The sequence below is a fragment of the Octopus sinensis genome, linkage group LG29 (assembly GCF_006345805.1).
Source record: "Octopus sinensis linkage group LG29, ASM634580v1, whole genome shotgun sequence".
Taxonomy (NCBI): Eukaryota; Metazoa; Mollusca; class Cephalopoda; order Octopoda; family Octopodidae; genus Octopus; species Octopus sinensis.
In genome coordinates, this window is record NC_043025.1 from 7,439,162 (window position 1) to 7,466,710 (window position 27,549).

The following is a 27,549-nucleotide window of genomic DNA, read 5'->3' on the forward strand; positions in this document are numbered from 1 at the left end:
TCCGGTGTACAGGCGGCGCACGATGGACCACACGGACATACCAAACAAGATGATGGCAACTGGAGTTAGAGTAAACCACTCGTGGATCATATAGAATTTTAGCCCCGTTATGAGACCGAGCCCTACTTCGTCCTTTCCCAGACTAAACGTACCATATTCTGATCGCATTAGATGAGTCCAGAACCCCGTTATGGTCCGCTGGTCACCCCAAGTCCATTTTGCTACATTCAGGTGTGCACTTATAGGTAGGTACAAGTATGGCAAAAGACCAAGAATGAAGGGAACCAAAAGGGAGAATAAATTAGTCAGACGGAAGAGACCAGCCAGGTATAATTTAAATATCACCCAAGGGATGAGGTAGAGGAGATAGATAAAGGATGTGTGCTGGTTGCACAGGCACAAGGCACTAACAAATGCCCCGATGCGAGCTAACCTTAGTTTTCTAGCCGGTTGTACAGCATTTTCTAGCATGAAGCTGAGGCAGGTGAGAATTGATAGGAATAAGTTGTTCAAGGAAAACACTTCTGCTGTTACAGACCAATTCCATGTTAGCCGGTTCACCGAGAATAGCGCAACGGCAAGCAAAGCGGCTGAAGGCTGACCAGTCTCTTTGAGAATTGTGTGTGAAAGAACGCCGCCGGTCAGTGCAGAAAAGGTGGCCGTTAGAACGTTTGCCCTCCAAGCAGGCGACCGATAGCTACAGCATTTAACGGCGAGGCTGGTCAGCATGGTGAATAGGGGGTATCCCGGAGGGTGGGAAACCCCAAACTGACAAGCAGAGGAGAGCAGTTCTCCGGTGTCACCCCCAGAAATGTCTGGATAGAGTGTTTTGATATACAGAGAAAGCAAGCCAATTGCCACGGTAATTGAAAAATAATCCATCTCTGGATTCCTTTTTTTTGCTTGTTGAAAACAACAATAATGATAATAATAATAATGATGATAATAATAATGATAATAATAACAATAATAATTTCAAATTTCGGCACAAGACCAGAACAATAATATTAATAATAATAATAATACTGTTGATATGTTAGACAGAGAAAAAAAAAACAGAAAAGAAAATGTGTTGTTAAGTTGTTAATTAGAGTCGAGAGAATTTGTGGTAATTAGTATAAACTAATTAACTATCATTAAAATAAAGTTTGCAATGTTTCTCAGATGGATCATTGCTTCTCAAAGTACAGTAAGATATTTTTTCTTATTCCATTCACAGTAACTGTGTTTTATCAGGTGGATAAAACTTGTTTTTTTACCGAAATTCTATCTGTATTTCTTCCAGTTTCTCACATTTCTGACATATTCTGATTATCGGTGATAATACTGACGTATGTAAATATTACAGAGCTTCAACGAGTTTTTTCTGAGATGCTACAGCAAATTAAAAAGCGAGGGTCAGATATCCCCAAAATTCAGTTACCCTGGCAATCATCTGGTTCTGTGATGCCAGATAGGAGTGAATATATTCTGTGTGTGTGTGTATAGTATATGTATGTATGTATGTATGAGTGTGTGTGTGTGTATATATATAAATTTCAAAATGTGACCGCGTTTGTACCGTTGGCGATTTTTTTTCCTCTGTCTTCCCTTCTCTGGATCTTTCTTTTTCTTATGTTTCCGACGAAGAGCTCCGCTCGAAACGTTAAACCCTCCTTCTTTCCTGAGCGTCCAATAATACTACATTTGTTCCACGTCCTCGCGTTGTTGTGTTTTTTCGTGCTTTCTTGTTTGGATTAACTTTATAAATATATATATATATATGTATGTATGTATGTATCTATGTATATATTAATAGTGTGTGGCTGTGTATATATATATATATATATATATATATATAATATATATATATATATATATATATATACAGTATTTACAGCGTTTAGAGGTACTCCAACAAACTGTTCATTTGAAGGTGTGTATTGGTGTATGCATGAACTTATATATATATATCAGCCGAAATTTGCTATGATGATCCGGTTCCTGACTGAAGATTAAAGGCTTCGAATGACCCGTCTGTTTTCTGTGTTCGTCCCTTTGTGTATTTCACGTTCTTGTTTCTTTATATATAATTTTTATTCCTATATATATATATATATATATATATGGAGCTTGCTTCCCAGCTACATGGTTTCGGGTTCAGTCCCACTGCGTGGCATTTTGGGCAAGTGTCTTCTGCTATAGCCTCGAGCCGACCGGAGCTTTGTGATTGAATTCGGTAGGCGGAAGTTACTGCCGTGTGTGTATGTGTGCGTATAGCTGCTCGGTGCCTCTCCGAAAGAGAGAGAGAGGGGGATATTATTTACAATGTAGATATGCAATATATTTTACGCAATATACAGGTGCTCTGACAGGTTGAAGGTGTGTGCTGTTGAATGTGTGTATGTAATATTTACAGGAAATAAATATATGTTCCTAGATTTTCCTGTTGGTTTTTTTTCTCCCTGTTATTATTGGGAACAGATCAATGTGTGGTGTGTATTGATTACACTTGCTTGATCAATTTTTTTTTTTGATCAGACGAGGGAATCAGGAATCAGATGTTCAGAAGCATCCATCAATAGATGAAGACGGCAATGACCTGTCGGATGTATTGACACCTGGAATATTAAAGAAAAGACGATTAATTGTTAAAATGTTTTTGATGAGTAATGTGTGGTCAGTATGTTAATAAGGTTCATCCTCATCATCATCATTTAACGTCTGCTTTCCATGCTGGCATGGGTTGGACGGTTTGACTGAGGGCTGGCGAACCAGATGGCTGCACCAGTCTCCAATCTGATCTGGCAGAGCTTCTACAGCTGGATGCCTTTCCTAATGCCAACCACTCCGAGAGTGTAGTGGGTGCTTTTACGTGCCACCGGCATGAGGGCCAGTGAGGTGGTACTGGCAACGGCCACGCTCAAATGGTGTTTTTTATGTGCCACCTGCACAAGTGCTAGTAAGGTGATGCAGGTAATATAATTAAAAGCCAGTCTACTGGGCGGTTGGTGTTAAGAAGGGCATCCAGCCATAAAACCATGCCAAAACAGGCATAGAAGTCTGGTGCAGGCTCCTGTCAAACCATCCGATCTATGCCAACATGGAAGATGAACTTTAAATGATGATGAAGATGATGATCATACATTAAAAGGTGAGCTGGCAGAATCATTAGCATGCCTGGCATTTTATCTGAGTTCAAATTCCGCCAGTTGACTTTGCCTTTCAACTTTTCAGGGTTGGTAGAATAATCACCAGCCAAACACTGGGGTTGATATAATCAACTTAGCCTCTCCCCACAAACTGTTGGCCTTGTGCCAAAATTTGAAATTGATAATGTCACATAGTTAGGTGCGGCTGCGTAGTAAGAATATGCTTCCCAACCACATGGTTCCGGGTTCAATCCCACTGTGTGGCACAAAGGGCAAGTGTCTTCTGCTATAGCCATGGGCTGACCAAAGCCTTGTGAGTGGATTTGGTAGATGGAAACTGAAAGAAACCCATTGTCTATCTAATAATCTATCTATATATACAATCTCTCTCTCTCTCTCTCTATATATATATATATATATATATATATATATATATATACTATAATGAAGAAAGCTGCTTATTAATTATGTAACAATTACTAAAAGTTCTAAAAGAAAGCAATTATTAAAGAGTTGACCGTCTGGAAATATTCCTATAAATTTATATTCTGAGAAATTTTCTATATTTTCAATTTCTCAAGTTTACTGAATTTTTATAACTCCAGTTGAGTGTGGTCGATGCCAGTGTCGTCTGACTGTCTCTCATGCTGGTGGCACGTAAAAAGGACCATTCAAGCATGGTCAATGCCAGTACTACCTGACTGGCTCCTATGTTGGTGGCATGTAAAATGCATCATTCAAGCATGGTCAATGCCAGTACTGCCCTCATGCCGGCAGCACATAAAAAACACCCACTACACTCTTGAATTGGAGCCTGGTGCACCCCTTAGTCAAACCGTCCAACCCATGCCAGCATGGAAAGCAGACGTTAAATGATGATGATGATCTACTCCAAGGTGGGGCTTTGATAATGCAGTGCCCATAGTATAAACATAGTATGTCTATAAGAGATTTTATCTCAGAAAAAACTGCAGCGTCTTGCCTGTCAATGGTGTATGTACTTAGAATGATATTTTAATTTAACCTTTTTGCTACAGAAATCAGCTATATCCACTGGAAAATTTCATTACTCTTTACTGTTAAATGCAGTTTTATATACCAAACTTTCATTGAGGAACATCATGTCTGAAATAATTTTTAGTTGAGATATGTCAGGCTTATTGAGTCTACTGTAAATCTTTGAGTATAGTCCACCCTTGAGTATAATACGCAGGGGATTTTTAGGGGGCTGTACCTCTGAAAAACCTAAACCTTGTGTATAATACGCACCCCTTCTCTAACTTGAGTCGGGGAGGTCTATATAACGTCCTTGGTTTGTAAAAATGCATATGGTAATGTCCTTTATTAGTATTGTATATATAACAATGCAAACGTGTATTCGCAGAGCATTTTTAGGGGGCTGTACCTCTGAAAAACCTAAACCTTGTGTATAATATGCACCCCTTCTCTAACTTGAGTCGGGGAGGTCTATATAACGTCCTTGGTTTGTAAAAATGCATATGGTAATGTCCTTTATTAGTATTGTATATATAACAATGCAAACGTGTATTCGCAGGGCATTTTTAGGGGGCTGTACCTCTGAAAAACCTAAACCTTGTGTATAATACGCACCCCTTCTCTAACTTGAGTCAAGGAGGTCTATATAACGTCCTTGGTTTGTAAAACTGTATACGGTAACGTCCTTTATTATTATTGTATACATAACATAATGCAAGCATGTAGCTTTTTTGTGCATTTTGTTTGCAGAAAATAAAGAAATAACAGTAATAATGTTTAATAAATGTTGCTTACTGCAAGTTATGGATGATTCTTTTATGACTTCATTGCTTTCAGGCTTAGCTTAAGGTATTTTCGCGCCCGGCATCACAAAATGCGTCTGAATAAACATTGCTGGACAGCAAATAGAGACTCGGACATTGCTTAGAAAATATTTTTCATTTTTAACCTTGTGTATACTACGCACTAGGGATTTTGACCCTTAAATTTTTGGGGGAAAATGTGGATTATACTCGAGGATTTACAGTATATGCCTTGCAGAAAATACTAATTTTATTTTTTTGGTAGATATTTAACAACATTACTAGAAAAACCATGGAATTAGTGTTGGCATTAAAGGAATAATGAATAAGAAAAGTGAAAGTAGAGACAGTTTTTTTTTTTTCTTTGTGTGTATGTGTGGTTTGCCGAACCGCTAAGTGACAGGGACGCAAACACACCAGCATCGGTTGTCAAGCGATGCTAGGGGGACAAACACAGACACACACATACATATATATATATACATATATACGACAGGATTCTTTCAGTTTCCACTCACAAGGTATTGGTCGGCCCGGGGCTATAGCAGAAGACACTTGCCCAAGATACCACGCAGTGGGACTGAACCCGGAACCATGTGGTTGGTAAACAAGCTACTTACCACACAGCCACTCCTACGCCTATATACACACACATATATATACATACAAATATGTGTATAAACATATATGTGTGTGTGGGCACATGAGTGGCTGTGTGGTAAGTAGCTTGCTCATCAACCACATGGTTTCAGGTTCAGTCCCACTGTGTGGCACCTTGGGCAAGTGTCTTCTACTATAGCCTCAGGCTGACCAAAGCCTTGTGAGTGGATTTGGTAGGCGGAAACTGAGAAAAGCCAGTCGTATATATGTATATATATATATATATATATATATATATATATATATATATATATGTGTGTGTGTGTATGTTTGTGTGTCTGTGTTTGTCCCCCACCCAGCATCGCTTGACAATTGATGCTGGTGTGTTGATGTCCCTGTAACTTATCAGTTCAGTAAAAGAGACAGATAGAATAAGTACTAGGCTTACAAAGAAAAAGTCCTGGGGTCGATTTGCTCGACTAAAGGCAGGTGCTCCAGCATGGCCACAGTCAAATGACTGAAACAAGTATTTCAGAGTGTGTAGATTACAATTATATTGGAATTTAATAAGCTATAAAGAAAAAGAAAAAAAAAAAAACGGCGGGCTCGTAAACATCTATGCTGACACATTGCAAATATTTACGATGGTTTGTCAGGAAATTTTTATTCCTGGTTGAAATTGATTTGCCCAAATTACGCTGCTAATACCGTTACAAAGAGCATGAATAGGGGATAGATCCTATTTGTGTGTGTGCATGTGCGTTCGTGTGTTTTTGTGTCTGTGTTCGTCTCCACCATCACTGCTTGACAACCAGTGTTTGTGTGCATATGTCCCGTTAACTTAGCGGTTCGGCAGAACGAACCAATAGAATGAGTACCAGGCTTAAAGTGAATGAGTACTGCGGTCGATTTGCTCGACAAAAAATTCTTGAAGACGGTGTCCCGGCATAACCGCTGTCCAATGACTGAAACGAGTAAAAGGATAAAAGATAAACGATATGTGGGTACTACTTGAGAACGGTGGTCCCGGTGCGCGCACTCGCGCTATCTAGTCGTGACTAGTCGATCCTACAACGACTACCTAGCAGAATAAAACTACACATAGTAGATAATTTTTTTAAGCAAAGTAAATAAAACAAAAACACAAAGTTAGGATCGACTAGTCACGACTAGCTCGCGTGGATGCGCGAGTATGCGAGTGCGCGCACCGGGGGACCACTCTTCTTAAATAGTACCCGATATGTGTGTCTGTGTTTACGTGCGTGTATGCATTACACACACATACAGGTTAATTACAGCAGAAAAGGAGATAGGCGACTTACATGCGTCTTAGGAAGAGCAGTAAAGCGAAAGTGCGTTATTAATTGACAGTCGAAGTGAAGAGAAGACGATGGTTGATGCTGATGATTGTGATGAAGGTGATGATGATGATGGTGGTGGTGGTGGTGGTGGTGAAGGTGTGATGACCACGAAATTGATGGTGGGTCACTGGAAATATTTGATAAATTAAAAAAAAAAAACAGAAAAACAAGTCAAGAGTTCTTGTGTTGTTGAACGTCGGGTCTTCTCCGACCGAGCTGAACCACGATCAAAGGCGTCCCAGCCGTGACCATCCCGTCTTCTAATGTCCTTTTTTTTTTTTGCATATAGTGTTGTGTAATATGTATAAGACTACATTATCGAATATTTAAAATATTTTTTCAAGATGGAAAGATGCAGATTTGGCTGCTATTTCTAACACTCTTTCGCTCCTGCCGTATTGTTTGATGAGAGTGAGCGAAGACAATCGGAAACGGTGACTGCTCCAAAAGTATCCCGTCTGTTAAAAAGTCCCGGACAGGGTTGTCAGTTCCAAATTTTTAAAACTGCTATTTTCGTAGATAAAAAATACAGAATAAAAGAGAAATGTACCTCGCAAAAATTAAAATAATGATGAATAATAAAAAAAACACCTAAGCAAAAAGCACAGAAATAGGTTTAAATATCCAAGCCCTAAAAATTTAAGGAAGCGGGTTAATCGATTACATCGACCCCCGAGCTCATCTTTGTTAATTATTAAATTTTTCTTTGCATCAATCGTTTGATTATGGCAATAATATTGCTTATCTTAAAACTGAGAGGAAGAGACAGTCTATCTGTGAAAATAATGAGACAAGAATTGCGTAAGTCACAAAGGAATAATTTATCTAAAACTTCATTCCTTTATAATTAAGATTTTCTTTCATCTTATCTACATTATAGTTAGGCCATGATGTACCTCAGTAGAAATGTCTACTGGCACACAGCCTGTCGGCCAGAAACAGCCATCAGCGAAGAAAGAAAACAACAAATATCTTACAAACCATAGAATTTTCTCAATAAAGCCAAGAGAAAAAGATGTTTTATAAACACATTCTACCAGTATACGAAGTTTAAAAGTGTTTAGTTACGTGGAAATTATGTTAAAAAACTGTCGGTCAAACAGAAAAGATCCCTGTTTCTTAAACGAGGGACATATTCATACGGCACAGAATGTTTTCACCTCAATAGACATCACTGATTGGTTGAAATTGCAGAAATTGAAGAAAAAAAACAACAAATATCTTACAAACTATAGAATTTTCTCAATAAAGCCAAGAGAAAAAGATGTTTTATAAACACATTCTACCAGTATACGAAGTTTAAAAGTGTTTAGTTACGTGGAAATTATGTTAAAAAACTGTCGGTCAAACAGAAAAGATCCCTGTTTCTTAAACGAGGGACATATTCATACGGCACAGAATGTTTTCACCTCAATAGACATCACTGATTGGTTGAAATTGCAGAAATTGAAGAAAAAAAACAACAAATATCTTACAAACCATAGAATTTTCTCAATAAAGCCAAGAGAAAAAGATGTTTTATAAACACATTCTACCAGTATACGAAGTTTAAAATTTTTTAGTTACCTAGAAATTATTTTAAAAAACTGTCGGTCAAACCGAAAAGATCCAAGATGTCTTATATGACACAGTCTACCAGTGTCCGAAGTCTGAAAGTGTTTAGTTACAAAAAAATTAATTTCTCGATCTGCCGTTCAAAGGGTAAAGATCCCATATATGCATTGTTCCTTATTATATTTATTGTAAAGGCTGTGTGTCATTATCATAAGATATTTTAACAATAAATAACCTAATTGTTACCTTACCAATAAGAGATTAATAATAGAAGAATGAACATTACTATTCCCAATGTAAGGATGGTACGTGGTCAAAGAAAATCATGAACACCAAGGCCGTATCAACAAGTTTTGACCTTACACTGCATTTGCGATCTTATCTTTATATATAAAAGTCAAATTGTGTGTCTGTCTCCTACGATTTAGATTCCTAACTACTCCCACATTTTGTGGTGCAGTGTAACCAAAACCGGGTATCTTATAGTCGTGATTCATATCGAGCCCTTCTGGGTATTAGCGCGCCTCTACGATGAGTCTACGATTTAAAAATTATTTACCATCAATTTTTCCCATTTTTAATGTATTTTTGGCAAGTAACTCTCTAAAAAATTATTATTAAATCTCAGAACGTAAAAAGCTACAGTAACAGCCCCCTTTGTGGTTAGCCATATTGAGATGGCTCGACTAAAAATTCCTGAAGACAGTGTCCCAGCATAACCGCTGTCCAATGACTGAAACGAGTAAAAGGATAAAAGATAAACGATGTGTGGGTACTACTTGAGAACAGTGGTCCCGGTGCGCGCACTCGCGTAAGCTAGTCGTGACTAGTCGATCCTAGAACGACTACCTAGCAAAATAAATACTTTACATATCTAAAAATGCTTATATAGTTATTTCCCTTACAAATCCAAGCAACGCCGGGCGATACTGCTAGTTATCAATAAACTGTTTTGGCTTTCGCTTAAAAGTATTGATATTTTGTGTGGCTTTGATATTATCAGTCTACCAATTATACGCAGAACATGCAGCAAAATCTATCATGTTCTCTTGTCCGGTAGCTCGGACTTGCTAACGCCAGTGTGCTCTCGAAACTGCTGAAGAACGTCTGCCTAGCCAACAATTCCTAGGGTTGGCAGAAACTGTTCCTATTCTCCCTGGTCTCTCTCCGCGTGACGAATGGGAAAAGTGGATCCCTCACTACTTCCCTTAAACGGCATTTCGAGCTGTTCGAATCTACCTCCAACCATTGTCCATCTCAGGTCGGTGATTTGCTCAATCCCGAACAATGGTCGACTACCTAACTTAAAGAAGGCCGTTGATTTCAAATTCAGTAAACTTGACATTAAAGGGGCTGTTCGCCTCCTTTCTTCTCTGTTCTACCTCGTCCCATGGACTACAGACTCCCTCAATCAACCGAAGGAGAAACATCCTCCGACCCCTCCGGATTATCACCTACACTGGCTCGACCCACCAAGTTTCCTACGACCACCGAAAGTATGGGACAATCTGTGTTCAGATGCCACTTCCAACTCTCTCCTTGATCAATCTGATCAATTTTCAAGGTGTTCCCTACTTCCAGCTAGTGTAAAATTCTCAGGGGACTGGATCGATGCCCTGCCGGTGGTTAACACTGGAAGTCTACTCAATCTAGATGAGTTCTACATCCTCATCGCACTCAGGGAGCTGACGTCCGCAGGGGACTGAAATATCGCCATGGTAGCCCCCTCAGGCCCACAGGTCTTCACGGTCTGTCTTGCCACCTAAATGCTGGTCGTTTCGCTCGTCACACCGAGCCAAGCGTAATCATTAGCGGGCCCTTACTCGGATTAATATCTCCCCAAATCTGGAGCCGGCGGCAATATCCAGAAGTGATGGAAAGAGACCAGATGGTCTTACCCTCTGTCCATGGGTTAGAGGTAGGTACCTCATCTGTGACACCACGATCTGTGACTCTTTTGCTCCTTCCCACATCCTGGATGCTGCGGTAAATGGGAGGGTCATTGCATCTGTAGTTGAACAGAACAAACTCCTGAAGTATTGGGATCTGGCAGTGAACTATCTCTTCCAACCTGTGGTGTTTGAGGGACTGGGCTACTAATGGCAAAGTTCTTGTCACTGTTGGCAGCTCGACTCACCGAGATGCCATGAAATGCTCATGAGGGTGCTCGGAGAGTACAAAACTTAAAGTTTAGCCAGGAAAAAGATTTCGTTTCGACCTTTTACGAAATACAAAGAAGAGACAACGGCGACCGGAAGTTGTTTAGTCTGGACGACAAATTTGTGAGACACTTCGCCAGAAGTCACCGGTTTTCCGCGGGAAGACAACTTCGCCGAAAACCTCATCCGACGTCCAAGTGTTTGCATCGACATTTATATATCAAGTAAGTTATTCTATTCTATTTTGTAACCGCTTCCACTTCGTGTAGAGTCCTTTCTTGTGTGTATGGTGTGTGTAACCAAAGTTCTGTTTGTTTATAGTAAGCAAATTTACCTTCAGTATCAGCTCCAGGAATCCGGCGAGTTTGGGACCGGAAATGCTCCGATTTTCCGTAAACAATCTAAATATATACCGGGAAGCTTACGAAAATAAACAAAAGACGAAGGCAGGTAGAGTACAAACAAACAATTGTATTAGTATGGCGCTCAGGAATAGAAATAGAAAAAGTCTTTTACGTTTCGAGCCTACGCTCTTCGACAGAAAGATACACAGAAAAGAAACAAGGAGAGATATACATAAGATATAACATTAACCAGGAGAAGTAAAGAATTAAATTGGGTACTACTAGCGAACAGTGGTCCCGGTGCGCATTCGCGTATCCGCGCTAGCTAGACGTAAGTAGTCGATCCTACAACGACTACCTCGCAAAGTAAAGAAAACATAAAATAAATAATTTTTTTGTACAAAGCAAATAATTTTTGTTAAACAAAGTAAATAAAACACAAAAACACAAAAACACAAAGTAAATAACGCAAAACAGTAAGGATCGATTAGTCATGACTAGCTGGGGCGGATGCGCGACCGGGACCGCTTTTCTCATGTAGTCCCTTAAATTGTATTTAACAGATTCGAATCAATGCATTTTTGAAGCAGGGCATGTTTGATATATCGATTGAAAGCCGAAGGAGCAAATATACTTTATCCCGGCTTACTCATTTTGCCCCAGAGAAATTCGTCTTTTATATACTCAAAGAGAGCAGTGATAATTTTCTGAACTAGTGATCAGATTCTGTTACAATGCTTTTAATAAGGCATTTAGCTGATATAGGTTTTATGGCGATCTTACGGTATAAGTGCCAGTGTACTTCCGGAAGTACTCTCTTTTACTTGTTTCAGTCATTTGACTGCGGCCATGCTGGAGCACCGCCTTTAGTCGACCAAATCGATCCCGGGACTTATTCTCTGTAAGCCCAGTACTTATTCTATCGGTCCCTTTTGCCGAACCGCTAAGTTACGGGGACGTAAACACACCAGCATCGGTTGTCAAGCAATGCTAGGGGGACAAACAGACACACACACACACACACACACACACACACACATATATATATATATATATATATATACACGACAGGCTTCTTTCAGTTTCCGCCTACCAAATCCACTCACAAGGCTTTGGTCAGCCCGAGGCTATAGTAGAAGACACTTGCCCAAGATGCCACGCAGTGGGACTGAACACGGAACCATGTGGTTGGTTAGCAAACTACTTACCACACAGCCACTCCTGCGGATACATTTAAAAGAATTTTTTTATATATGGGGGGTTAGGGTTTCTGTTAGGATTAGGGTATGTGGCGATGCTTCGGTATATGTACACACGTGATTTTGTTTACATTTCTGAAGATAACAGAAACCCTAACCCCCCGCCCCATATATAAAAGAACCCCACTTTTTTTAGTTTTGGCATGGCTTCTACAGCTGGATCCCCATCCAAATGCCAACCTCTTTACAGGGTGGAGTGGATGCTTTTTACGAGGTACCAGCACAGCACATGCACACACAATATATACATGTTTGTGTATGTATGTACAGACACACTATATATTCAAATTTGCATGTGTATATACTACATATATCATCATCATCATCGTTTAACGTCTGTTTTCCATGCTGGCATGGGTTGGATGGTTTGACTGGGGTCTGGGAAGTCAATATATATATATATCATCATCATCATCATCATCGTTTAACGTCCGTTCTCCATGCTAGCATGGGTTGGACTTATATATATATATATATATATGTGTGGAGGTGCAATGGCCCAGTGGTTAGGGCAGGGGACTCGCGGTTTAGATTCCCAGACCGGGCGTTGTGAGTGTTTATTGCGCGAAAACACCTAAAGCTCCACGAGGCTCCGGCAGGGGGTGGTGGCGATCCCTGCTGTACTCTTTCGCCACAACTTTCTCTCACTCTTTCTTCTGTTGGCCTGCTCGCTTAGCCAGCGGGGTGGCGTCGTTTGAAGGCTAAAGCAATGCGAAGCGCATTGTGACCAGCGATGTGTAGCAACATCTGATAGCCTGGTCGGTCACGGTGATATACATATATATATCTCACAGGTCCACACATTTATTTTACATCTTTTTCCTCTCTCTCTCCTTTCCAGGCATCTTAGTTCCTTACTACTACTTCTACAAGAACACAGAATGACGTCCCACTGGGGGGATATGCCCGCAGTGGGGGACACTGATTCGGCATTTGCTAAAATGGAACGAGACCAACTGACCAAACGTCGACCAATGGAAATCCAAGGCCCACGACTCTATCAGACATTCAGCAAGCAGTATTCTACCTCCACCAAGTAAGAGTTCCATTTCTTATCTGATTCTCTTTGATATTTGCATATCTCTATATAAGTATAAAAATGGAACACAAACGCAAAACGTCCCTTTTTTTTCCCTTTTTTTTTCTCCTCCTCTCTTCCCTTCTCCAAACTCACAGGCACCCCCCCCACACACACACACCTCCACAAAACAATCATAAAAAGAATTCCTCTTCTCTAAACCCAAAAAACCATTTGACCATCCCTCATTAAACACACACACACACACACACACACACTCTCTCTCTCACAATGATAAAAAGAAATATAATTTATGGTCTACCTCCCCGCCACCACACACTCAATAACACTATGAACTGGTCAAAACTGAAATTCTTTTTCCCCAAGATCTTAGACTCCCCTTGGACGGTTTCTTGGCGTATAGGTTCCCCACCTGGACGGGACGCCGGTCTGTTTCAGGTGAGCTGCAAGATGCATGTTTATAAGAATTTATAAAGAATCTTATGAAAATATACAGTATGTGTAATTAGTATGTAATCCACATTTAGTGTTACCTTCATACTTTCAGGCCAGCACCTCAGGAAAAGTTCCAGATTGATCCATTAACGCTACATACAATACGTCTGCTTCAACACATTCGGAAGATGAAGAACCTCATACAACAAGTGACAGTCCAACATGAAAATGCCGTTAGTATCTTTGACCGTTTTTTCGTAAAATAATTCTACATAGGGAATTTATAGGTGCAGGCACGGCTGTGTGGCAAGAAACTTGTATGGGTTGGATGCGTGGAGGCACATCAGTTCCTAACACTTAAAGGGAGCTGGGTCCACCTGGGTCATAGCTCATAGATATTGTTATTCAGGGCCCATTAGTTCCTAACTCTTAAAGGGAGCTGGGACCACCTGGGTCATAGCTCCTAGATATCCTCCTTCAGGGCTTATCAGTTCCTAACACTCAAAGGGAGCTGGGCCCACCTGGGTCATAGATCCTAGATATCCTCCTTCAGGGCTTATCAGTTCCTAACACTCAAAGGGAGCTGGGCCCACCTGGGTCATAGCTCCTAGATATCCTCCTTCAGGGCTTATCAGTTCCTAACACTCAAAGGGAGCTGGGCCCACCAGGGTCATAGCTCCTAGATGTCCTCCTTCAGGGCTTATCAGTTCCTAACACTCAAAGGGAGCTGGGCCCACCAGGGTCATAGCTCCTAGATGTCCTCCTTCAGGGCTTATCAGTTCCTAACACTTAAAGGGAGCTGGGCCCACCTGGGTCATAGCTCCTAGATATCCTCCTTCAGGGCTTATCAGTCCTAACACTTAAAGGGAGCTGGGCCCACCTGGGTCATAGCTCCTAGATATCCTCCTTCAGGGCTTATCAGTTCCTAACACTTAAAGGGAGCTGGGCCCACCTGGGTCATAGCTCCTTATATATCCTCCTTCAGGGCTTATCAGTTCCTAACACTTAAAGGGAGCTGGGCTCACCTGGGTCATATCTCCTAGATATCCTCCTTCAGGGCTCATCAGTTCCTAACACTTAAAGGGAGCTGGGCCCACCTGGGTCATAGCTCCTAGATATCCTTCAGGGCTTATCAGTTCCTAACACTCAAAGGGAGCAAAATTTCATCTGTCTTTATGTTCTGAGTTCAAATTCCGCTGGTGTCAACTTTGCTTTACAACCTTTGGGGGTTAATAAGACAAGTACCAGTTGAGCATTGGGGGGGGGGGGGGTCGATGTAATCCACTTACTCCTTCCCCAAAATTGCTGGCCTTGTGCCAAAATTTGAAGACATTATGATATGATTTCTCTAATTGAAAATTTTATGTGTATTCTTTGTCTGGCATTTTGCAGAAACCTGATGCCGAGTTGACGTTTCCTCCTGCTTTACCAGTTCCAGAATATTCTGGGCCAGACAGCAAACCAAAAGTCACAAAACCATTTTCTCATATGCCTTACACCCGTGAGAGGTAGGTCATAATCACCATCATTATCATTGTCATCCTTATCATCAGAATTTTCATCGTTTTTATTATCAACATCATTGTTGTGATCAGGGCCAGATTAACCCTTTCGTTACCAACCCGGCTGAAACCGGCTCTGGCTCTGAGTACAAATGTCTTGTTTTCATAAGTTTTGAATTAAAATCTTCCACCAAACCTTAGTCACAATTTATGTTCTTAACACTAGCTTAATGATAACTAAGTTATTTTACTAAATTCTTTGTTATATTTAAAATTAATTGAAAGAAACACAGAGCATCTCAACAGAAATATGGTAACAAAAGGGTTCAAGTCGCCATGATATTTTTAACCCTTTCGATACCAACCTGGCTGAAACCACCTCTGGTTCTGTTGTACAAATGTCTTGTTTTCATAAGTTTTGAATTAAAATCTTCCACCAAACCTTAGTCACAATTTATGTTCTTAACACTAGTTGAATGATAACTAAGTTATTTTACTAAATTCTCTGTTATTTTTAAAGTAATTGAAAGAAACACAGAGCATTTCAACAGAAATATGGGAACAAAAGGGTTAAGAACCATCGAGGCCCTAAGCACTGAAAAAATTTTGGTTTCCCCATAAAAGATTTTGTGATTCGAAATAGAAACAAATAACAAACCATGAAATAAATCCTTATTTTTCAAAACGAAACAAAACAGTAAGAGGGAAAATAAGGTTTAATTTTGTCTCCTTCCATTTTATTTATATTTGCAAGGTCTTTATTCTGTTAGTTATTTCAGTCATTTGACTGCGGCCATGCTGGAGCACCACCTTTAGTCGAACAAATTGATCCCCCCCCCCCCCCAGGACATATTCTTTGTAAGCCTAGTACTTATTCTATTGGTCTCTTTCACTGAACCACTAAGTTACAGGGACATAAACACACCAACATTGGTTGTCAAGCGATGAGGAGGTACAAACACAGACACACATACAGGGGTTGGACAAAATAATGGAAACACCTTAAAATTTCAAACAGATTTATTTTAATATAGGGCAGGACTGCCTTAGGCAGTAATTACAGCTTGAATTCTATGAGGTATGGACTCATACAAAGTTTGAATTGTTTCCAAAGGAATTTTTGTCCATTCTTCAGCTAAAACAGTCTCCAGTTCTTGTAGTGATGATGGCAAAGGATGTTGACTCCTTACTTGTTTTTCTAAAATGCACCATAAATGTTCAATAAGATTGAGATCTGTGGATTGTGGTGGTCAGGTAAGATGTTCAGCTTCACTAGAATGTTCCTCGTGCCATTCAGTAACAACTTTAGCTGTGTGAATTGGTGCATTATCATCCTGAAAGATTGCGTTTCCCTCTGGAAACAGTTCCGCAACCATAGGATGAATTTGATCAGATAAAATGCTTAAATAGTCTTGACTATTTATTCTGCCATGAAGGGAAACCATTGGGCCAGTGGATTTCCAAGATATAAACCCCTCCCATCAGATCATCACAGATCCTCCTCCATGTTTAACAGTTGGAAGAAGGCAGTCTGGGTCAAAATTAATCTTAGGTAACACATTTGCATCTATACTTAGTAGAGATAAAGGCATCCCGAATATTATTTTAGCAAGTTTAAAGTGGCTTCTTTTGTGCCATGAACCATTTACCATTCATGTGGTACTCCCCTCTTTCTCTTGATGCCCTAAGCACATGCTTATTTTGCATAATGGTTTATCCAGTGCTGGTCACGATGATGGTGATGATGGCATGTAAAAAGCACCTTTCGTCATGGGTCCTCATGGAGGCCATGTGGCCGATGCCAGTGTCGTGTAACCAGCAACCATGCCAGTGGCCTGTAAAAAGCATCCTTCAAGTTTTGGGCCTCAGGGAGGCAATGACAAATGGCCAAGACCTTTGGCAATATGCTGTGCTTGAGAGGTGAAATTGTAGTCATGGCAGATACTGGTGCCATATAAAGCACCCATTACACTCTTGGAGTGGTTGGTGTTAGCAAGGGCATCCAGTGGGACTGAAACCGGAACCATGTGGTTGGTAAACAAGCTACTTACCACACAGCCACTCCTGCACCTATCTATTGTTATTATTGTTGATTTTCTTTTGTTTTGCAGTGATTTTGTCCGAGGAATTGGCGAGGAACCACCTATTATCGACAGCGTAGCATGCAGGAAACTGCTGCGACGTTCCGTGTCTGCAATATGTGCGCACATTGGTTTCGAGAGTAAGTTTGTTTCTATCCTTCAGATTTTTACTTCTTTCAGTCATTGGACTGTGGCCCTGCTGGGGCACCCCCTTGAAGATTTTCTTCAAACAAATTAACTCTAATACTTACCGTATTTTCTGGCGTACGAATCAAAATCTTCAAAATTAACACACACACGATCGTGGCCATTTGCCAGCCTTGTCTGGCACCTGTGCAGGTGGCACATAAAAAGCACCCACTACACTCACGGAGTGGTTGGCATTAGGAAGGGCATCCAGCTGTAGAAACACTGTCAGACCAGACTGGGCCTGGTGCAGCCTTCTGGCTTCCCAGGCCCCAGTTGAACCGTCCAACCCATGCTAGCATAGAAAACGGACGTTAAACACACACACGCCCACAAATATCTAGTAATCTTTTCCATGTCTCAGTCACGAGGCTGTGGCCATGCCAAAAACTACTATGTTAAATGCAGCAGGATATAGAAAAATTGTGATGATAATACACTTCTATATTTAAGAGAGTGAAGGCGTGTGGCTCAGTGGTTAGAGCGTCGAGCTTACGATCGTGAGGTTGTGAGCTCGAATCCCGGACCGGGCTGCGTGTTGTGTTCTTGAGCAAGACACTGTATTTCACGTTGCTCCAGTTCACTCAGCTGTAGAAATGAGTTGCAACGTTACAGGTGCCAAGCTGTATCGGCCCCTTTGCCTTTCCCTTGGACAACATCGGTGGCGTGGAGACAGGAGGCCGGTATGCATGGGTGGCTGCTGGTCTTGCATAAACAACCTTGCCCGGACTTGTGCCCCGGAGTGTATCTTTCTATTTACTATTGATGGAGAAGGCGCATAACTGAGTGGTTAGAGCATCGAGCTTACGATCATGAGGTTGTGAGCTCGAATCCCGGACCGGGCTGCGTGTTGTGTTCTTGAGCAAGACACTGTATTTCACGTTGCTCCAGTTCACTCAGCTGTAGAAATGAGTTACGACGTCACTGGTGCCAAGCTGTATCGGCCCCTTTGCCTTTCCCTTGGACAACATCGGAGACGGGAGGCCGGTATGCATGGGTGACTGCTGGTCTTGCATAAACAACCTTGCCCGGACTTGTGCCCCGGAGTGTATCTTTCTATTTACTATTGATGGAGAAGGCGCATAACTGAGTGGTTAGAGCATCGAGCTTACGATCATGAGGTTGTGAGCTCGAATCCCGGACCGGGCTGCGTGTTGTGTTCTTGAGCAAGACACTGTATTTCACGTTGCTCCAGTTCACTCAGCTGTAGAAATGAGTTACGACGTCACTGGTGCCAAGCTGTATCGGCCCCTTTGCCTTTCCCTTGGACAACATCGGTGGTGTGAAGAGGGGAGGCCGGTATGCATGGGTGACTGCTGGTCTTGCATAAACAACCTTGCCCGGACTTGTGCCCCGGAGTGTATCTTTCTATTTACTATTGATGGAGAAGGCGCATGGCTCAGTGGTTAGAGCGTCGAGCTTACGATCATGAGGTTGCGAGCTTGAATCCCGGACCGGGCTGCGTGTTGTGTTCTTGAGCAAGACACTGTATTTCACGTTGCTCCAGTTCACTCAGCTGTAGAAATGAGTTGCGACGTCATAGGTGCCAAGCTGTATCGGCCCCTTTGCCTTTCCCTTGGATAACATCGGTGGTGTGGAGAGGGGAGGCCGGTATGCACGGGTGACCTCTGGTCTTCCATAAACAATCTTGCCTGGACTTGTGCCTGGGAGGGTAACTTTCTAGGTGCAATCCCATGATCTGTGTTGTGACCGAAGGGGGTCTCAGATATATATATATATGTATGTATGTATTCCCGGACCGGGCTGCGTGTTGTGTTCTTGAGCAGGACACTTTATTTCACGTTGCTCCAGTTCACTCAGCTGTAGAAATGAGTTGCAACGTTACAGGTGCCAAGCTGTATCGGCCCCTTTGCCTTTCCCTTGGACAACATCAGTGGAGTGGAGACAGGAGGCCGGTATGCATGGGTGACTGCTGGTCTTGCATAAACAACCTTGCCCGGACTTGTGCCCCGGAGTGTATCTTTCTATTTACTATTGATGGAGAAGGCGCATGGCTCAGTGGTTAGAGCGTCGAGCTTACGATCATGATGTTGTGAGCTCGAATCCCGGACCGGGCTGTGTGTTGTGTTCTTGAGCAAGACACTGTATTTCACGTTGCTCCAGTTCACTCAGCTGTAGAAATGAGTTACGACGTCACTGGTGCCAAGCTGTATCGGCCCCTTTGCCTTTCCCTTGGACAACATCGGTGGTGTGAAGAGGGGAGGCCGGTATGCACGGGTGACCTCTGGTCTTCTATAAAACAACCTTGCCCAGACTTGTGCCTCAGAGGGTAACTCTCTAGGTGCAAACCCATGGTCAGTGTCTGACCGAAGGGGGTCATCATCATCATATTTAAGAGATGAGGAATTATGTACATTATTTACATTATTTACATTCGACAGATATTTGTCCTCATCTTGTTTGTTGTTAACATAACGTTTTAGCTGATATACCCTCCAGCCATCTTCAGGTGTCTTGGAGAAATTTCAAAACCTGGGTTCTCATTCCTAAGGTATTTTTCAATGTTGTTGTTGTTATTATTATTATTATTATTGACCGTTGCCAGCCTCGTCTGGCCCCCGTGCTTGTGGCACGTAAAAAGCACCATCCAATCGTGGCCGTTTGCCAGCCTCGTCTGGCACCTGTGCAGGTGGCACGTAAAAAGCACCCACTACACTCACGGAGTGGTTGGCATTAGGAAGGGCATCCAGCTGTAGAAACACTGCCAGATCAGACTGGGCCTGGCACAGCCTTCTGGCTTCCCAGACCTCAGTTGAACTGTCCAACCGATGCTAGCATGGAAAACGGACGTTAAACGATGATGATGATGATGATTATTATTATTATTATTATTATTATTATTAGTATTGTTGTTGTTGTTATTCAAGTCACTGCCTGGAATCAAACTTGGAATCTTGCACGTGGGCATAGGGCGTAGTGGTTAAGAGCGTGTCTACTAACCCCAAGATTCCGAGTTCGATTCCAGGTAGTGACCTGAATAATGATACTCTTTACTCTTTTACTTGTTTCAGTCATTTGACTGCGGCCATGCTGGAGCACATCCTTTAATCGAGCAACTCGACCCTAGGACTTATTCTTTGTAAGCCCAGTACTTATTCCATCAGTCTCTTTTTGCCGAGCCGCTAAGTGACGGGGACATAAACACACCAGCATCGGTTGTCAAGCAATGCTAGGGGGACAAACACAAGACACACAAACATACACACACACACATACACATATATATACATATATATGACGGGCTTCTTTCAGTTTCCGTCTACCAAATCCACTCACAGGGCTTTGGTCGGCCCGAGGCTATAGTAGAAGACACTTGCCCAGGGTACCACGCAGTGGGACTGAACCCGGAACCATGTGGTTCGTAAGCAAGCTACTTACCACACAGCCACTCCTGCGCCTAATATTAATAATAACATAGAAAAATGATGAGGATGATGCTGGTTGCTATTTCTAGGAAATCAAGCGATAGGAAAGGTCCAGTGTTAGCTTCTGGTGTTGGTGCCTTGTTGTTAGAACTCAGGGAATTCAATTTTACACTGATGACCAACACAGATTTTGACTGTTATTTCTAGCTGGTCAAGTCACTGGTTCAACTTGTAGTGTTGTTGATGTCGTTGTTGTTGTTGTTGTAATTTCAGACTCCAAAGAATCGTGTCTCGAGCTCATGACCGACATCGTCCAAGAATACTACAGCCGCATCATGAAACACATGCGGTCAGCTGTGGACAACCAACTGCTGCATGAACAGATCGGCTTTCCTGTAAGTGTTTTGCTTTATCTCCAAACCCCTCCCCGCCCACCAAGCACACGCAGGTTTATTCAAACACACCCCCTGTTCTTGAGTCAAGTACGTCAACACCAACAGCAAAATAAAAATCGTATAGACACACACACACAGACACATACACACAATAGGTCTTTTTTTCAATTTTCCTCTGTCAAATCCAATTTCATGGCTTTGGTTGGCCCAGAGCTATGGTAGAAGAAACTTGCCCAAGGTGCCTCAGAGTGGGACTGAACCTGGAACCGTGTGCTTCAGAAGCAAACTTCTTAACCATACAGCCACATCTGTGCCTATATTCTCTACTCTTTTATTCTTTTACTTGTTTCAGTCATTTGACTGCGGCCATGCTGGGGCACCTCCTTTATTCGAGCAAATCGACCCCAGGACTTATTCTTTGTAAGCCCAGTACTTATTCTATCGGTCTCTTTTGCCGAACCGCTAAGTTACAGGGACGTAAACACACCAGCATCGGTTGTCAAGCAATGCTAGGGGCACAAACACATACACACACATACATATATATATATACATATATACGACAGGCTTCTTTCAGTTTCCGTCTACCAAATCCACTCACAAGGCATTGGTCGGCCCAGGGCTATAGTAGAAGACACTTGCCCAAGATGCCACGCAGTGGGACTGAACCCAGAACCATGTGGTTGGTTAGCAAGCTACTTACCACACAGCCACTCCTGCGCCTATATATATATAATATATATATATATATATATATATATATATATATATATATCTTTGCATATTTCCTGCAGGACGTTGTTGAGCAAGTCTTCCATGAATGTGGTGTCGGCAGTGTGACGGAACTCCATGATTTCTATCAGAACCGCGTCCTTCGTTACCATGACAACATGCTACAGCAGTCGCAACAATTGGTCTCGGAATACGAGAAGTTGAAGCAGAGTGGTGGCCCCAAGCCAGCAGAGACCTTCACTTTGATCAGGTGAGAAGCCCTTTATTTATTTATTCATTCATTTATGTTTTATAGTTTACCTTTTTCTTGTTTCAGTCATTAGTAGGTGGCCATGCTGGGGCACTGCCTCAAAGAGTTTTAGTCAAGCAAATTGACCCCTGTGCTTATTTTGTTTCTAGAGTTTGGCCCCTTATTCTACTGGTCTGTTTTGCAGGACTGCTAATGTTATTGGGACATAAACAGCAATTATTAAACAATGTTGGGGGAGAGGGACAGATACAACATATAGATACAAGCACGCGGAGTTCTGTTCTTGATTCGACGGTCATTCGGAATGCTCACAGGAGCCATATTCCTACCGCTCTATGTCATGCTGGGGAGACCCATATTGGAGTACGTGATTCAAGCCTCTTCTCCTTATCTCCTCAAAGACATACAGCATCTCGAAAGAGTCCAGAAGCTGGCTACCCGCATGGTTCTTGGTCTCAAGAATTTGTCTTATGAAGAAAGGCTGAAGACGCTCGACCTTTATTCTCTAGAAAAACGCTGCCGCCGTGGAGATCTCATTCTTGCTCACAACATCATAAGCGGAAAGTGTAGCCTCTCGAAAGAGCTGTTCTTCACTCCTGCTCCAGAGTGTCGACTGCGGGGTCATTCCGAAAAGCTCTATCTGCGATGATTTCATCTCAATCGAAGGAGAGGGGCTTTCTCCGTCTGGGTTGCGGATCCGTCTGGAAGCCATTCAGCGACGTGCAACCAAAAGAATACCCTCCATCAGGCATTTGCCATATTCTGAACGCCTTACTTCCCTGGGCATGGACACATTGAAATCCCGACATCTGGCAGCTGACTTTGCAGACACCCATAAAATTATTAACCATCTTACTAACAATAACTCTGACCACCTTTTCAAACTCCACCTGTCTAACAGCCGTGGACATGTTTACAAAGTCAGAAAACAGCACAACTCCATGACTTTCGGAAACATTTTTACACGCTAAGAGTTACTGAAGCATGGAACAAACTGCCGGCATCAGTTGTTAGTTGTCGGAGCACTGCATCCTTCAAAACTTCCATGCTTTCTGAGATTCACCAACACTACACCTGATTTTCTCCCATCCATACACACACAAGCATGTATCTGACTCATACACTGTTCACTTCCCAGACATTTGTACATTACTGCATGTACTTTATATGCACTTTCTGACAAGTTGTGGTGCACCTGAGCACTGTATACAATAATTTCATTATTTTTAAAATAGAACTTGTTCACTCTTAGAATTACTAGATACCTGGCAGTATTATGGTATACTACCAATTGTGAAAAATAAAAAGGAAACATTTTTTCACACTGAGAGTTGCTGAAGCATGGAACAAAGTGCCGGCATCAGTTGTTAGTTGTCGGAGCACTGCATCCTTCAAAACTTCCATGCTTCCTGAGATTCGCCAACACTATACCTGATTTTCTCCCCTCCATACATACACAAGCATGTATCTGACTCATACATTACTCTTTACTCTCTTTTACTATTTTACATGTTTCAGTCATTTGACTGCGGCCATGCTGGAGCACCGCCTTTAGTCGAGCAACTCGACCCCGGGACTTATTCTTTGTAAGCCCAGTACTTATTCTATCGGTCTCTTTTGCCGAACCGCTAAGTTACAGGGACGTAAACACACCAGCATCGGTTGTCAAGCAATGCTAGGGAGACAAACACAGACACACAAACACATACACACACATACATATATATATATATACATATGTACGACAGGCTTCTTTCAGTTTCCGTCTACCAAATCCACTCACAAGGCATTGGTTGGCCTGGGGCTATAGCAGAAGACACTTGTCCAAGATGCCATGCAGTGGGACTGAACCCGGAACCATGTGGTTGGTTAGCAAGCTACTTACCACACGGCCACTCCTGCGCCTATATATATATACATATATACGACATGCTTCTTTCAGTTTCCGTCTACCAAATCCACTCACAAGGCATTGGTCGGCCCGGGGCTATAGCTGAAGACACTTGCCCAAGATGCCACACAGTGGGACTGAACCCGGAACCATGTGGTTGGTTAGCAAGCTAGTTACCACACAGCCACTCCTATATATATACGACGGGCTTCTTTCAGTTTCCGTCTACCAAATCCACTCACAAGGCATTGGTCGGCCCGGGGCTATAGCAGAAGACACTTGCCCAAGGTGCCACACAGTGGGACTGAACCCGGAACCATGTGGTCGGTTAGCAAGCTACTTACCACACAGCCACTCCTGAGCACTGTATACAATAATTTCATTATCATTATCATTATTATTATTATTATATATGCACACATACATTCTCTCTCTTTCTTTCTATCTCTTTCTTCAGAATCCGAGACGAACCCAGTTCTGACATCCAGTTCCCAGAATTAGAAGAAAAAGACGACGTCGTGGACACTGAACACTTGCTACACCTAAAGGGTTGGTACCTTGTCCAGTTGCTGTTGTAGTTGCCGTACTAAGTGGTAGCACTTGTGTTGTTGTATCGGTCATCAGCATCCGGTCAATCTGCTTCTGCAGATTCCTGTAACGCCCTGTCGCCATGCACTTCTGGCAGTGCAGCACGAAGCATTACCAAATGCACGCAAAAAACTACGTTTATGTGCATCATTATGCAGAAGTATATATATATATATATATTTCTTTACTGCCCATAAGGGGCTAAACATAGAGGGGACAAACAAAGATAGACATAGGTATTAAGTCGATTACATTGACTCCAGTGCGTAACTGGTACTTAATTTATCAAACCCCGAAAGGATGAAAGGCAAAGTCGACCTCAGCGGAATTTGAACTCAGAACGTAACGACAGACAAAATACCTATTTCTTTATTACCCACAAGGGGCTAAACATAGAGGGGACAAACAAGGACAGACATAGGTATTAAGTCGATTACATCGACCACAGTGCAAAACTGGTACTTTATTTATCGAACCCTGAAAGGATGAAAGGCAAAGTCGACCTCGGCGGAATTTGAACTCAGAATGTAACGACGGACGAAATACGGCTACGCATTTCGCCCGGCGTGCTAACGTTTCTGCCAGCTCGCCGCCTTAAATATATTTATACCAACAAGCAATTGTTTTGTTTATATGTATCCCTCTCTATCAATTTCTCTCACTCTCTCTCTCATTCTGTCTCTCTTTTTATTGCATCTCACAGATCTCACAGCGTATGAAATCACTGTTGAACAAGAACCAGTCACGGGCCTAACCACAGACATAGATTCAAAGATTGCCTCCAACATCAAATCAGAAAATGATGTCAGGTATGTACATTACCTGGAGGTGGTGCTCCAGCATGGTTGTAACTGTGAAATTGATTTGGGTGTGTAGAAGGTGATGCTGTGGCTGTGTTAGGGCAAAATCCCCCGAGGACAAAAATCTCCCCTGGACAAACTTTACACAAAAATATCAACTAATAAATATTAAAAGTGGTTGTATACTGTCAACTTAACGTGACAGTCCCATAAGGGAATTACACCACCGCTATTTAGCCCTAGGAAGCATCGCCGCCTCTTTCGGCCTTGACACATTTCCTGTGTCCTTATATATTTACGAAGGGGAGACAAGCACCCCCAACAGCTAGGCCTGCTGGGGAGGGGGGGTGTTTGTCTCCCCTTCGTAAATATATAAGGACACAGGAAATGTGTCAAGGCCGACAGGAAGCGTCGATGCTTCCTAGGGCTAAACAGCGGTGGTGTAATTCCCTTACTGTCACATTAAGTTGACAGTATACAACCACTCTATCGCTCCACCACCGTACATATCTCAATGAGATATTTAGAAATTTAATATTTCTAATATTAAAAGTTTTTCTTTTAAAAATTTCACCTGAGAATATTTTTATTGTAAAGAAAGAACAATATTCTGGGGTATATTGAGTACCGGGGATTTTGTCCTAGTACCTATATATAAATATATGTAGAAAAATACAAACTGGGACAAGAACGCAAAACATTTAGAAGACGATACAAAAAACACGGACGGGACATTCGAAGCCTTCAATCTTCAGTCAAGAACCGGATCATCCTTGCAATTTCGGCTGATTAATCTTGCGATCGCTCCGACCTGGCTGATCCGGTTCTTGACTGTAGATTGAAGGCTTCGAATGTCCCGTCCGTGTTTTTTGTATCGTCTTCTAAATGTTTTGCGTTCTTGTCCCAGTTCGTATTTTTTTACATATATATATATATAGCGGCGCCCGTACCCTTTTGGTCTTATATATATATATATATATATATATATATACATACTTTATTTAAAAACAGCAGAAATATAACAAAAGCTGTTACTCAGAGTTTCACGTTCCTGTTTGTCGGCCAGTTTTGTTAAAATAGAACAGAAATAGCGATATGATCAAAATATAGCATATTACTCTACCTCTGGTATTTGAGTACTCTTTTTTCCACCTTGTTTCACATTTATGTGCTTACTCTAGTATATATATATATATATATATATTATATATATATATATATAACCATATATGTGCCACATAAAAAGCACCAACTACACTCTCGGAGTGGTTGGTCATAGGAAGGGCATCCAGCTGTAGAAACCTTTCCAGATCAGATTGGTGCCTGGTGCAGCCTCCTGACTTGCCAGTCCTCAGTCAAACTGTCCAACCATGCCAGTATGGAAAACAGACGTTAAACAAAGATAGTGATGTGTACCTATATATATATATATATATATATATATATATTATAGGGTGGCGAATACTCGTTATAAATACCACCACCAGTGGCCTAGCATGTATAAAGAGTCAATAGACAACATATTTGTATTTCAAAATAGAAAATTACCCTTTAACAGGTAATTTTTACATGCTAGAAATAGCAGCCAAACACGGCCAACAACCACAATTTTATAGCAAATTTCGAAGTACATGAAAAATAAAAACCTTTACCTTGTTATATATATATAACTGCTGCTATTTGGCTGCTATTTTTAGCATGTAAAAATTACCTGTTAAAGGGTAATTTTCTATTTTGAAGTACGTACATATATATATTATATATATATATATATATATATATATATATATATATATATATATATATATATATATATATATATATATAGTAAATCCCAAAAAGAAGAACAAACACAAAAAACAACACAGGGACATATGGTACATGTAATGTATTAGCAGACGCTCAGGGAAGGGAAGAAATGTGGTTTAATGTTTCGAGCAAATGCTCTTCTTTGGAAATGGAGGAAAGTCCAATAGAAAGGCAGACGGAGGAAGAAAATCATCAACGATTCACATGTGGTTACATTACACACACAGATATATATATATATACATACA

At 41.6% G+C, this 27,549-nt stretch overlaps 2 protein-coding genes and 1 long non-coding RNA gene across 4 annotated transcripts in view; 1 reads left to right on the forward strand and 2 right to left on the reverse strand.

Annotated features, from left to right (window-relative positions):
* LOC115226008 (transmembrane protein 260-like) overlaps positions 1–970 on the reverse strand; it is a 7,334-nt gene extending 6,364 nt beyond the window's left edge. The window contains exon 1 of the mRNA XM_029796982.2: positions 1–970. This exon is cut by the window's left edge and continues 1,172 nt beyond it. Within this exon, the coding sequence (XP_029652842.1) occupies positions 1–882 (882 nt within the window). The 5' untranslated portion in view covers positions 883–970.
* A 1,473-nt stretch (positions 971–2,443) lies between these two features.
* On the reverse strand, positions 2,444–7,378 carry LOC118768446. The gene is made up of 2 exons (XR_005004290.1): positions 6,853–7,378; positions 2,444–2,600 (listed from the first exon to the last, which is right to left on the reverse strand). It is a non-coding gene; the product is annotated as an uncharacterized LOC118768446 (long non-coding RNA).
* Positions 7,379–10,679: 3,301 nt separating this feature from the next.
* The window catches only part of LOC115226189 (STAGA complex 65 subunit gamma), a 43,902-nt gene continuing 27,032 nt past the window's right edge, over positions 10,680–27,549 (forward strand). The window contains exons 1-9 of one of the 2 annotated variants that reach the window (XM_036514954.1): positions 10,680–10,828; positions 13,049–13,243; positions 13,794–13,914; positions 15,074–15,189; positions 17,295–17,404; positions 21,110–21,231; positions 22,026–22,213; positions 24,562–24,653; positions 25,396–25,501. In XM_036514954.1, the coding sequence (XP_036370847.1) occupies positions 13,089–13,243; positions 13,794–13,914; positions 15,074–15,189; positions 17,295–17,404; positions 21,110–21,231; positions 22,026–22,213; positions 24,562–24,653; positions 25,396–25,501 (1,010 nt within the window). In that variant the 5' untranslated portion in view covers positions 10,680–10,828; positions 13,049–13,088. The remainder of the gene's footprint in view (positions 10,829–13,048; positions 13,244–13,793; positions 13,915–15,073; positions 15,190–17,294; positions 17,405–21,109; positions 21,232–22,025; positions 22,214–24,561; positions 24,654–25,395; positions 25,502–27,549) is intronic. The other variant, XM_029797196.2, reaches the window with a different exon arrangement.